The sequence below is a fragment of the Hibiscus syriacus genome, unplaced genomic scaffold, assembly GCF_006381635.1.
Source record: "Hibiscus syriacus cultivar Baekdansim isolate YM2019G1 unplaced genomic scaffold, ASM638163v2 tig00001120_pilon, whole genome shotgun sequence".
NCBI lineage: Eukaryota > Viridiplantae > Streptophyta > Magnoliopsida > Malvales > Malvaceae > Hibiscus > Hibiscus syriacus.
The window spans coordinates 2,330,767-2,344,196 of NW_024061845.1; the positions used below are offsets into that span (position 1 = coordinate 2,330,767).

Consider the following 13,430-nt stretch of genomic DNA (forward strand, 5'->3'; position numbering starts at 1 on the left):
AGTGCCTTGCATCTAGCAAGGAATCCAACATTTCATTCAAGGACAAAGCACATACGAGTTCAGTACCATTTCATTCGTGAAAAGGTTGAAGAAGGGACAGTAGATATGCAGAAGATTCATACCAAAGACAACATAGCAGATTTCATGACGAAGGCGTTGTTGAAATGCCAATGCATGGGCGGCTGACAGCATATGGGGTTGCTTTGGGCGGCTAAAAATTGGTCCAAGTTAGGCACCAAATTGTTGAAATAATAAATGGTAAAATTACACATTTTAATCATTAAACTTTAGGGTATTTACAAGATTAAGTCCTTAAGATTTAGCTATAAATACCCTATCCCATTTAGCTTCAAAACCATCCCAAAGCATTCTAGCTTTCCTCCAATACTAGAAAGAATTTAGAGAGTTTCTTGATAGTTGTTTTCTCTTTTTTATCAAGAGAGAATTATCATTGTTTTCTCCTTGGTCGATCGAGAGAAGTTGTAATTCATATTTTCTCATAGTGAAATTCTTCTACCGTTGCCCGTGGTTTTTACCCTATATTATTTAGGGGTTTTTCACGTAAATTTTGTGTCTCTTTTATCTTCATTTTTATTTTCTCAAATTATCAGTTGCGATTTTGCTCTATCTGATAGCCGTCTTTCGCAACATTAATAATTTTTTAAGACCTCCAACCCAATAATTTTACTGTCTAATTTTGATATTTATTAACAACATTAGATTTTGTCATATTTTAATTTAGTAAATAAAAATATTTTATAGATTTTATTTAAACCAGTTAGTTAGATAGGTAAGATTAATTAAATTCGTTCACCAAAACCAAACCTATTGTCTTGTTGTAATTTAAAGAGTCAGTTAATGATTAATTTTTTTAGAAAGTACAATCATTTTTTATGTTAAGAACTCTGAAAAAAGTGCATTTGCTTGGAACCAGGGATAAGACAAACTGGGTATTTGTTGTGATTTTTAAGTGATTTCCTTCGTCCACTGTACTGACACCAAGTTTAACATTGTGATTCTGGTAAACATTAAATTCGATTATATATTTAATATAAATACATATATTTAGTTTTTATATATTTTATATTTTATATTTATTCTTTAAAAAATATATAACATGATTTGAATATTAGAGGATTAACCCAATCAGGATGAAATTAAAATTTTATATCAATAGATGTAAATATAAAATATCATATTAGTAATTTAAAAAGTACAAAATTAATTTTTTTAAAAATATAAATAAAATATATAAATTATATAAGGATTTAAATTTTTTTTAGGATTCGACTGTATACCAACACTCCTTCATTTCACCCATCATATAATTATTAATGTAATGTAATGTTGTAAAAAATGTTTAAAGCATCTTATAATTCTTAAACTTGTCAATTTCAATCGAAATGATCTTGAATATTTTAAATTAAATTAGTTTTAAATTTAATCAAATTAATTTTTAATATATTTAATTATAAAGTTTGAAGATTAGTTTATTCTAAATTACTAAGTTAAATGATATTTTATATTTGAAATATAAAACTTAAATTAATTGTTGTAATATAGGTGAGACATGACACATGATGGCACAAGACTTTATATGATGGGGTTTTATTGTACATTAATTTATTAGGTTTTAGTTCTATCAATGATACATTTTTGCCTTGATGATCCTTTAATATGTAAGCTTTACTGTCTGCATATATAGAACTTCCACTATACATAAAAGTAGTAGAATCCAAAATCTTTTCACTTGTTTTAAACTATGATTTTTTTTTTTGTATAAATTTATTCATAAATAAATTGATATTATCCAAATGTATTGTAAGTAGTTAGTTGGAATTAAAATTCATTTTATCTAAATTCAGATTACACAAAATAAATAACTTAATCTTTAAAATAAAATTTAAAATTAATAATATTAAACCTTGAAATTGATATAATTAAACAATTCCACGAGGGCTTAGTGCTTTCTTTTTGTTAAATGGAAAAACAAAATAATTAATTCCTGAGCAGCTCACTTTCAAGCACTACTGTCATGTCCACCTAACTCAATTATTAACGATATATTTAAAATATGAGAAAATATTAACCATATTTTTAAACTGGCTTAATTATTTTATCTTTTTATACAATGACCATATAATGGAAAAAACGTTATTTAAGAAACCAACTCAATAAATATAATTTTACTACTTAATATAATTATCAACTCATCTTTGATGGGAACTCTTCTCCACAACACATTTACTACTTAATTTAATTTGTTCCATTTAAAGAATATAAACATCATTATTATTATTAAGTATTTATTTACAAGAGATGATATTTCAATAAATTTCAACTAAATCGGTGACGCCAAGTTATATATAGATATATTGGTTCGTTAATTTAAATCATTATTTCACTTAAAATTCAACATATCTATAATTTAAGAATTCTATTTTCATTCATATTACCTGGTTAATTAAAAAAATGGAGAAAGGTCACCCTCTCTAAAATATGCTTAATGTTATATCTCTTTCTTTGGGCTAAGAAAACCAACATCTAAGGGTGGGGTAGTGAAATTGCATTGAGCGGCCTATTTGCTTCATGGCCTTCGAATAATAGGGTCAGGGTTCGAAATAGGTTTAAGAACCGGGTTTGATCAAAATATCAAGTTCACTAACAAGGAAGAATTTAAGACAACAATTGACATCAGCTTATCTCTAGCCACATACGGAAGGTTAAGTTCCTAACTATGTTATACATGCTATTTTCATAAAATATTCGTGTCCGATATCAATATCTAAAAATAGATACAAAAATATAATCTTGGCGTGCAGAGAAAATATTTGAAAGTAACGCAAATACTCGTATCCATCTTTTGACACTCATTCGAGCCTATAATTGAGTAGAAGTATTTTCTATAACTCTTAGCCCTCTCCTTTTCCGAGGAACAAAACGATCGTACCTCCTAGACTTGTTTATTTTCATCTTGACACCAGGAACTTTGTGAGCCAATGACTGCCATATCATTTGAACGGCATCCCCGTCCTTTGATGGATACTGAAACTCAAACAGAGGCTCCACTTGTTTCAATTTCTCCCACATTTGAGTCCATTCGTCCTTCGTGATGCTCCGGATCCGGTTTATGAGGAACCCTTTCTTCATGGCGTCCGAATCACGCACAAATATGCAGAATTCGAAGTAGTCGAGAATGTCTTCGTAAGGGAGTTCGATCTCGTCACTGACAATGACCGGGACACAATGACTAGCAATGGAATCAAAAAGGCGGTTCGATGAATGAGTGTCACCGGCAATGTTTAGGCAGAATTTGGATGAATGCATGCCTTGGCTTGCCTTGCGAATTCCATTATTTTGAACACTCCCAAATGAGAAATGTACATCTTTTTCATCTTTTAGAAGATAAAACAACTCTTGTCTAGCAAATCCACCCTGTAATCAAGAATTAAAAACCGAACACAAGTGTTAGTCGGATTATGACACGAATATTAAATATAATAAAGTGTTGGGTATAATGTTGGGAGAAGAAGCACATACATATTTCCTGTATATGGCACCTTGGAAGAACAACAACGTTTTCAGGCTATCGAAATCGGATGAATCATTGACATAACTTTTGATTAAATGTTTGTAAGGCGCAATCACATCTTTCTCGACATTTGCTATATTGATCGGATACCTTCCGAAATCGGAAAGTATGAAAATTGCAGGCCAAAGTTGCATCCTGGCATCAAGCATACTATTGGGATGATGAGCCAAAACCACATGATTTCTCCCACCTGAAACTTTCCATTCCTTTTGATTCCTCAAAAACTTGACCAATTTGGTTTGCAATTCCATATTTTTGCTCTTCTTGCGAGGAGGAATCACCTTCGAATACAAATTGTAACTCAGCGATGAAAAGAATGGCACGAATATCAAATCAGCTTCACTGGAATTTTTTACCCTGATGGCTTGTCTGGTGTTTGGATTCGCGGAAAATTCTGAAGCTAAGAGGTCCAATGTCAGCCAGTATTCTACGCTGTGTTGTGAATTCAATGCACCTGGAATAGATGGGATTCTTGTTCTAATATCAGGCCAAATTTCGTTTCCTTGGGGTTTCCAATCCAATAATCCGAAGTGAAACTCTGGGTCTAAATCATACATGTAAATCTTTAATGGTTCTTTCAAATTCCCGTTGCAACTCAATCGGAACCCTCCTTCTTCCACGCCTTTTCCTCCGTTATCTACGAGAATCGCTCTGTTCGATCCTTTTGAAGATTCGACGTTGCTTTGATTCAATGTTTGCGAATCGCCATTGTTGAAATCAGTGAGAAGCTTCTCGTCTGGCAACGATTTACGATCAAAGACACCGGCACGGCTACTTGAAGTTAACACGAACATCACCGGTGTTGTTGGTTTTATAGGTAAAATTATTGATTTTAAAAAGTTACTACTATTTTATATTTTCTTATCTATTTTAAATCTATTAATTGATGGTTGAGCACTTGTTGGGTAATATTAAAGTTTATACAACTTAAATGGGTATGATTAAATTAATGAGGATATTTTATAAGTTATAAATCAAAAAAATATTATAAATATGTCAATAACTATCAAATATTAAATGAAATAATAATTAAATCTCATATAATAACAGTTTTAATCTTAAAATTTATATATCCTATAAATTCGATCTAATTTACATATATGATAATAGCAAGGCTTCTTTTCATTTGAGGCAATCATGTCTTTGATTTTGTGTTTATACATAGGGCTGTTAGAAATGCTAGTAGGTGTTTGCGTAAGTGTATTGAAATTAAGCAATAGGGGGCGATCACCACTATGATTAAAGGAGAACAATAATATATTTTATTTTATGCATATATAAAGCGAAATAAGATATTAATAATAAAAAATAGAGAAAATTTTAAGAAAAAAATAAACTATCTCCAATTTAAAAATCTTAGTCTCCACTACAAAAATTCAATTAATTTAATTATATAATAACGCGAACTTAAAATTTTTTACATTATAAAAATAAATCTTAATTTCCATTATTAAAGGAAGCATATCAATTATTGCTATTGAACATATAGTTGAACATAATAAAATAAAGAAGCAAAAACAGTGATATATATATATATATCCTTTTAAAATTATATTCATTTTCAACAATGTCTATCCTTTGACGTTTATTGTTTGTCCACAAAGAAATGCCACATTTCACAAGCATTTAAGGGAAATGAGCTTTAACGATGATGTTAGGTGTAAGCTCCTAGCTTCTATTAGTGATGAAATTAATTTTACACAAATTTAAGATCGTTAGACGAATGAAAATAGATAGTTATAATTAATTCTTTTTTAAGTAAACATCTTCGGTTCCACTGTTAATTTCATCATTTATTTTTACTCATCCAACAGAATGCTATCCTTTGACGTTTATTGTTTGTCCACAAAGAAATGCCACATTTCACAAGCATTTAAGGGAAATGAGCTTTAACGATGATGTTAGGTGTAAGCTCCTAGCTTCTATTAGTGATGATGAAATTAATTTTACACAAATTTAAGATCGTTAGACGAATGAAAATAGATAGTTATAATTAATTCTTTTTTAAGTAAACATCTCTTCGGTTCCTACTGTTAATTTCAATCATTTATTTTTACTCATCCAACAGTTTTAAATATTTTAAAGACTAAATAATTTTACATTATATAATAATATCATATCCCTTATAAAAAGTAAATAGCTAATACAAAAGTGGCGATCAAATACTTGATTTAAGGCCCAACAAAATATAATAAATGTAATCTTCCCGTATTAAATGGGTTTTAACCCATTGGGCTTTCTCTCCATTTTATATAACGGCTTGCCACTGCCAACCTTAAATAAATAAACACTTCTCACTAATCCTTAAGAGATGATATTTAAAAAATAAAGATAACTTCACTCCTCATATATTCTTTTATAAATATTTTAATTAGTACCATGAATTTATACATTGAAAACATGCCATCTATAAACCCTCACATGTATTATATACATTTTATTCCATGTATTATTTCATATGTGCATGAAATGATCATTTAGGATCATCTTAATATATACTAACTATTCGAGCTTTGAATCAATTATTAGTTGTTTTCATAGGATTAAAATATTGACATTATGAATGAAATAAATTAATTTGAAAGATCGTTTTTATAATAAGTCTCTACGAATACTCAATCGAATATCGATTCAATTAAAAAGTTAATAAGTCATAATGTTTATGTTTACATACTTAAAAAATGTATTAAATAAAATAATTAAAAAATCAAAACTTTAAGAATCAAACATCATATTAATATATTTTTACATATATATTTTTATCACTCCACCTATTAATATACTTTTATATAAATATCTTATCATTCTACATTGATATTTTGAATTTTTTTATTATAAATATATTATACTTAAAAATGGATAAAATCAAATATAAATTTAACTTATTTTTTTGAAGAAAAAAAACTATTATGTCCAATCAATTTAGCTTTGGTAACACATGTATTATGTTAAACATCAAATAACAAACAAACAGTTTTTATTGGAATTTTTGTTCTACATAATCCATATAACAATAACATTTGAAGCAACATTGTAGTGAAAAATAGAGAAAAAATAATGTAGGAAAATAGAGATCGTGTGGTGTGTAAAATCGTACATAAACAAAACATCCGTATGACTCAGATTGGTTATATTGGTCGGTGGTGAAGACTGAAGTGCCCAACCTTTCTTATTTTATTTTCTTTGGATTCTATAAACTGAAAACAATTCTTCTCACATGAATACCCACGTACTGCCCATGCACCTCTACTTAACATTTTAATATTAAACAATACCTATTCGATTCTTAATGTCGTCGCTAAAATTAGAACAACTTTTAAGTATTTATTTATTTAAAAGATTTAATTACGTTTTTCATCCAATGTAAGACGTCCAGTAAAGATGATTAGGGTTTATATTCTCATTATACCTGATCTTGTGACATAAAAAAAATCAAACAGCACAAGATAAATATAAACCATACGAACTATTAATCTATTTAAATTTATATTAATATAAATATTAACTGTTACACAAAAATTATACGAACACAACACCGATACATATCTTTAATTTCCTGATCTAATACGTATGTGATATGAAGCGTACATTTCAAGATAAGATGCATGCAAATTTATTTAACATTCAGATTGAGTTGAGCTCCTATGAAACAAGAGATATATGAATAAAGCAAAATAGATAGGGACTTGTTACATATATAGTTTATAGTTGCATATTATCTTAATACCACCACCTCTCTCACCTGTTTGCAGCTCGGTTTTAGTACAAACGAGACGGAAGCTTGAAAATAGAAGAAGATATTGCAGATGTTGAAAATTAAGTTATTTTCGAAACCTGAAATCAAGAATGAGATGTAATCATTTTGGTCTCAACCTCAAAATTTGTTATTAGGGTTTTGTTCTAAGAAGAAAGGTCTAAACCTTTAAATCCATATTAGGGCTAATCAAAGAAACTTTGTTCAGTCCAAACTAAGTTTAATCGAGTCGACCAAAAGTTAGATTAACATGGTTAATGCAGTTACCAGGAAATAGCTTTCGCCATGTTGCAAAGTCTGAAGTAAAAAGCCGAACTCGTTCATGGGTATAGGCACGCCTGAGGAGTGAACCAACTCTACTTCTTCACCAAACATGCCTTTCATATCAAGGGGTCCTCTTGGAACTTCCGTTGAAACTCCATTGATGAACACTGTGATGAATCCTGGAAAACAATCCTAGTAAAAATTACAAGGCCAATTCATGCTGCAGATTTCTAGCTGGAACTCAGTTTTGCAGAGTATCAGCACTTAATTTCTGCAGATTTGTTGGCTTAAATTCTGCAGGCAGAACTGCTCTTTACGGTCATTGTCTTATAATTTCCAATTGTGCAAAGAAATTGAAATCATCCCTTTTTCATTTTCCCCTTAAATATTGGGAAAAGCTAAAAGTTGAATCTTAATTAAAACAGAGAATCTTTGTGAAAACTATAGGGAAAAAACAACTGTATAATTGGCTTAATTAGGTTATTTTCAATCATTGGTTTCTCTTGTATAAAATTGATTTCTTTTAAAAACTCATATTTTTTTTTCTTAAATAAGCCAAGACAAAGCTCGAATACGAAATAATAAGTAAGGTAGCATATGAGTTATAATACAAAACACTAAACACATTGTTAACCACATCATAAATACTTTATTTTATATCATTTCCAACCTTAATTTTTTTTTATTAAAAACTCTATAATAAACCTTTTTTAATGAAAATTGTTAGCTAAACTAAGTGTTTAATGATATTAACTAAAATTATATATAAAACCGTATAATTAATATATTAATTTTATGTAATTCAATAAAAATGATATATTAACTAGAAAAATTAAAAAATATATATTGTCATTAGGTAGTAATACTAAATAATGTTTATAGGAAAAAACAAAAAGAATAAACACCTGGTTTTTAAAATCCATGAATATTCATAGTATAAATTTGGATGAATAAAGAACTAAATGTTTGAAGTAGATGACAACAATCCACAGTGATTCTGAACATATATAATCAAGTTTAATGAAAATGAAATTAGCTAGGAAATAAAAAAAAAATAAACCGAGAAATTAACTCTTTTTTACCACCATGCAATTACCAGTTTGATAGTGCAAATTTGAAGTTTCTGAAACACTCGAGCTCTGGCCAAGTTCTTGAAACCCCATATGAGCAGACATTGAAAGTAGATTCTCGAAGCCATCATCCGCCACAACACCGCAAGAAGAGGAGGAACCGACGTTGTAAGACGGCGGTGCAAACCCCATGGCGGCGGCGGCGGCCATCGCATTAGTGCTGTCATACTGAATTACACCACCGCCAAGTACATGTTGCGCTTGGTGGTTATTATTCCTTTGTTCCGAACCAGCTGCAAGGCTGGCTTGCATCTGCCGTTGACGGCGACGAGACCTTGAACGCCGGTTCTGGAACCAGTAGAAGACGTTAGCATCCCCAACGGAACCAAATTTCTCGAGCAGCTTTCTTATTCTGACGGTTTCGTCTTTTGAAGGGTTCACCATGCCACTGTTGAAGATGGACTCGAGTATGAGGATTTGTTCGGGTTTTGGCGTCCACCTTGACCTCACCGGTTCACTTCTTTCGGAACCATGGGTCGAACTATTAGGGTCTGGACCTTGATCTTCCATTATTAGGATGAAAGCTGAGGAAACAAGAAAGCTAAATAATGGTGTTGAAACTGAAAACTAGGTTTAAAATATAAGGGGAAAAAAACAAAGCACATGAATACACGGTCTAGGATACATGAGTGAGGAAGTGAATTTATACAAGTCTTGATGGAATGTTGCTTCCTAAAGTTACCAAATCACCCTTTTGTTGCTTCCACCTCCTACACTTGAAATTACTTCATTGCCTCCTAAGTCCTAAATCCTGGCTTTGGCAAGGTAAGAAATCTAGAGTATTGGATATTTATAAATTTTAAATTTTCTCAATTTGTAAATCAGTTTAAACATTTTATTTGATTTTTATTTATAAATTATTTGAGTAGATCACGCAAATTTGGATACAAATTAAATAATATTATCTAATCATATTTAATAAATCGACATTTAAAATCGACAATCAGACGGTGTAGCAGATGAGGCTTTAGATACTTTAAACAATGTTAAGTGGTTCAAATATGATATTTTCGATTTGCGAATAAAACAAACTGGGTTGGGATAATCACCATTATCTCTATAGTTCCTGATCTAAATTAATTAATTAATAAATCAGATATCAACATATATTAAAAATAATATAATGATATTTAAATTTACAAAACATTAATTTAAAATTTAAAATTATATGTTAAATATTCCAATTTCTATAAATTTAAATTTGAATATTTTAAAAATTGAATTATCAAGATTCAAATCAAACAAATATATTTTATATTTTATAATACATAGTCAAATTTGGATAATTGAATTCACACCTACATACGTAATACAAATTGAGATAATAGATATATGAAAATGTATATCAATATTTATTTTATATATGCAACCGATGCTAATTTTAACATATAAATTAGTAGTATATGATTTGTAAAAATAAATTTGGTATATATAATTATTTAAATTTTTATAATGTTTATAATACAATGTTTATATATTTGTATAATGTTTATAATATTTTAGCATATCATGTTGTGTTGAATTAATTGAGTAATCTTAGTGGTCGAAGGGAGTGTTGTTTTACTTTAAAGTCCTAGATTCAAGCAATTACGTCTGTAGGGTATATTTATGTCATCAATGAATTATAAACAATTAAATTTGTTAAATCATAATTAAATACTTTTAATAATAAAATTTGAAACTTAAATTAATTGAAACGATTTAAAAGTGAATTTTATATATGCAATCGAAAAGAAAATATAATAATTTGATTCCAGATTTATAAACACATGCTAATTGAATAAAATAAAGGGAAATTAAGTGTTTAATCTTGAATTCTAGCTATTTAGCTTCCTTGGTTTAAGGATTTTGTATCCAAACTTTTTCATGCTTAACAAAAGGTGAAAAACATACTTTTTGGTTTGTTTTAGACTTTAATTATTCTACTATATATTTTATTTAGATCAATTATCTTTTATGTCAAGTGAATGACAATGTTACACATTCCCCTTTCTTTTGCATATATGGTAATTATTTCACCCATTTGATAAATAAATAAATAATAATTAAAAACAACGGCTAAACACAATAATATTAAATTACTATTTGGCTATTATAGTCCCCATCTTCTCTACTTTCAGGATACTATTTTCAAGGTTGAATAAACTTTTTCATGTTTTGTTAATTATTTTTTAATTGGAATCGGGTCTTAGTACTTTATGTAAATTGTTTTATTTTTTATAAATACGTTAACTAGGTAATTATTTATTTCACAATGATAACCTCACAAGTCGTATGTTAATTTAACATTATTTTATTGAAGTGACAATCTATAACATCGTATATTATTTTATAACAAAATTTATTGAAAAAATAATAATATTTCAAGCTACTTCTGGCATAACATATAAATAAAAAGATGTCATGTTAATGCTGAACATAAACTTCTTGTAAAATTTAAGGATCTAGTTGACATCTCTGTTAAAATTGTAACAATTTAATTCAAAAAATGTTAAGGATCAAATTAAATTAAAATCAAATTCAGAAAAATGTTTACCGTTTATTCGTCGTATTTTTAATCTAATTAATATGTTTTGTTTATATTTTTTTATAATTAGAAAAGAAATCTAATTTTAATTTAAGATAAAGTGAATGCCAATAATACCTAAACATTAGTACAGTGAGATTACCAGTTGTTATATATACTTAAAAAATTCTAATTTTTCTTTTATATATGCTGGGTTTACTATGGTGTATTTTATTAAGATTCTGTTTAATAAACCAATATATATATATATTTATTTATTTATTTCTTCAGAAAGAAAAATATTTCATATTTATTATTCAAAATTATGTTTGATAATATATATTCATGCAATTAAGTTTAAGAAATAACATATTGTAGATATGAGATGGAGAGGAACTCACTGTGTGGAAACAAGAATCATAAAAAGAGTGGTTAAAATGGTAAAGAAACAAAGAAGAGAAGAAGGTTGAAGAAGGAAAGTTAGGGTTTCGGCTAATATGGCTAAATGCATGTGAAGGAATGCATGGAAACCTGGGCTTGCTGTTAAAAGAGAAGGAGACAACTTCTTTTATATTTAATATAATATAATATATAATTTTCATAATAATATTAAAATCTAAAAGAGAGAAGAAAACAATCCATCCAAAGTGATGGTCAAAAATGGTGGAATAATAATAAAAATAAAAATAAATAAATAACAAGTGTGACGTTAAGCAAAACATGGCTTACAGTAGCACTGCCATCTTCTTTCTATAACATTTTTTATTAAACGAGAGGACCAAACAACTCTTCAAGCTTGGCTTAAACTTCGAACACATTTCTCTCCGTCTTACATTTTTATATTCATATTGCACTTATCAATAGAACTAAATTTATCATGATTGAAATAAATATTATTTCAATAAATTATATAAAGATTTATATAGGATTACAGTTGTGTTCATGTAATTTATATTATATAATATATTTATTTTATTTTTAATATATAGTGAAATTAAAACAGGAGTATAAAACGGGAACCTACTCGGTCGCGGTTTTCAGTCTTTGTTTCTCTTCCTTTTGCCTTGGTTGGGAAGGATTTAGTTTTTTATTTAATAGAACGGTGCTTTGTTTTTTTCATTAATTTTTTAATATTTATTTCAGAGCTTTATGTATTTAATATATCAGTAAAATGATGTACCTAGCACATGATTAATTCGATCGGTAAAAAGATAAAAAAAAAACTTTTGCTAGTTAAGTATAATGTTAATAATATATATATATAGTGAAATAAATAAGTGAAAATTCAGTTGAGCAGAAGTGAATAAAAGATTATGCAAATTAGTAAATGAATAAGTGAAATAAATAAAAATCAGATTATATTGGTAAGAAGAAGAAGAAAAATTAATTTAAGGGTTGTTGCTAGTAATGCAAATATACATGTATATATCAATGGGTTGGTTTAAATGATAAGTAACTTGATATCTTTTAACTAGGTATCGAGTTCAAGTTTTTGTGTATGTACAAAATCTCTGTTGGGATACTCATCTACTAAAGTTAGGTGTACAACTCGATTTGGTCTGGATTTGTGCGAGAAAAGTCTTGGTAACCAGGAAGACAACAAAAAAATATATATATGTATATAAGATTAGGATCCACTTATATAATGTAAAGTTTTTTTTTTAATTTTATATAGATTTAGAATTGTTAGATAAATAACAATAAAATATTAAAATTAACTCTTTATTTTTTTATAAATATCTTCTTACATTCTACTATTAATCTCAACCATTCATTTCTACGCATTTAATTACCCTAAATCTATATACTAATTGCAAGAGAATTATGCAATAGTGAGAAAAACGGTGAAACGCACACTGCACATATGAGTCGAAACTTCTCTAAAACGCTCGATTACATGTGCCCCAAAAGCAGAACCAGATGCTGGTCGGTGTCCCCTAAATTTTACTTGCAAATTCCTCTTAAAAAAACTATCAAAAAGAATATACATCAAGAACCCACAACAGCAAATAGACAATAAAGGGATTGCTTCCATTAATCACTAAATAGGGTTATCGAATTAAGAATCGTTTAAGTAGTAACATTAAAATTGGTGTTAGTGGTTAATTAATTAAATGATAGGTTCATGAGAGTGGTTTTTGAAGGGGTTTTGGAGTTTATCCACAAATGGAAAACTGCCTACTT

The 13,430-nt window shown here is 28.4% G+C and overlaps 2 protein-coding genes across 2 annotated transcripts; both read right to left on the reverse strand.

Annotated features, from left to right (window-relative positions):
* Positions 1-2,853: 2,853 nt before the first annotated feature.
* On the reverse strand, positions 2,854-4,393 carry LOC120120956 (probable arabinosyltransferase ARAD1). Its single transcript, XM_039140447.1, has 2 exons — positions 3,541-4,393; positions 2,854-3,435 (listed from the first exon to the last, which is right to left on the reverse strand). Exons 1-2 carry the CDS (start codon positions 4,384-4,386, stop codon positions 2,881-2,883), a joined length of 1,401 nt encoding a protein of 466 aa, XP_038996378.1. The 5' UTR covers positions 4,387-4,393; the 3' UTR covers positions 2,854-2,880.
* A 3,193-nt stretch (positions 4,394-7,586) lies between these two features.
* Positions 7,587-9,338, reverse strand: LOC120120735 (WUSCHEL-related homeobox 11-like). The gene is made up of 2 exons (XM_039140284.1): positions 8,707-9,338; positions 7,587-7,789 (listed from the first exon to the last, which is right to left on the reverse strand). Exons 1-2 carry the CDS (start codon positions 9,248-9,250, stop codon positions 7,587-7,589), a joined length of 747 nt encoding a protein of 248 aa, XP_038996215.1. The 5' UTR covers positions 9,251-9,338.
* Positions 9,339-13,430: the final 4,092 nt, after the last annotated feature.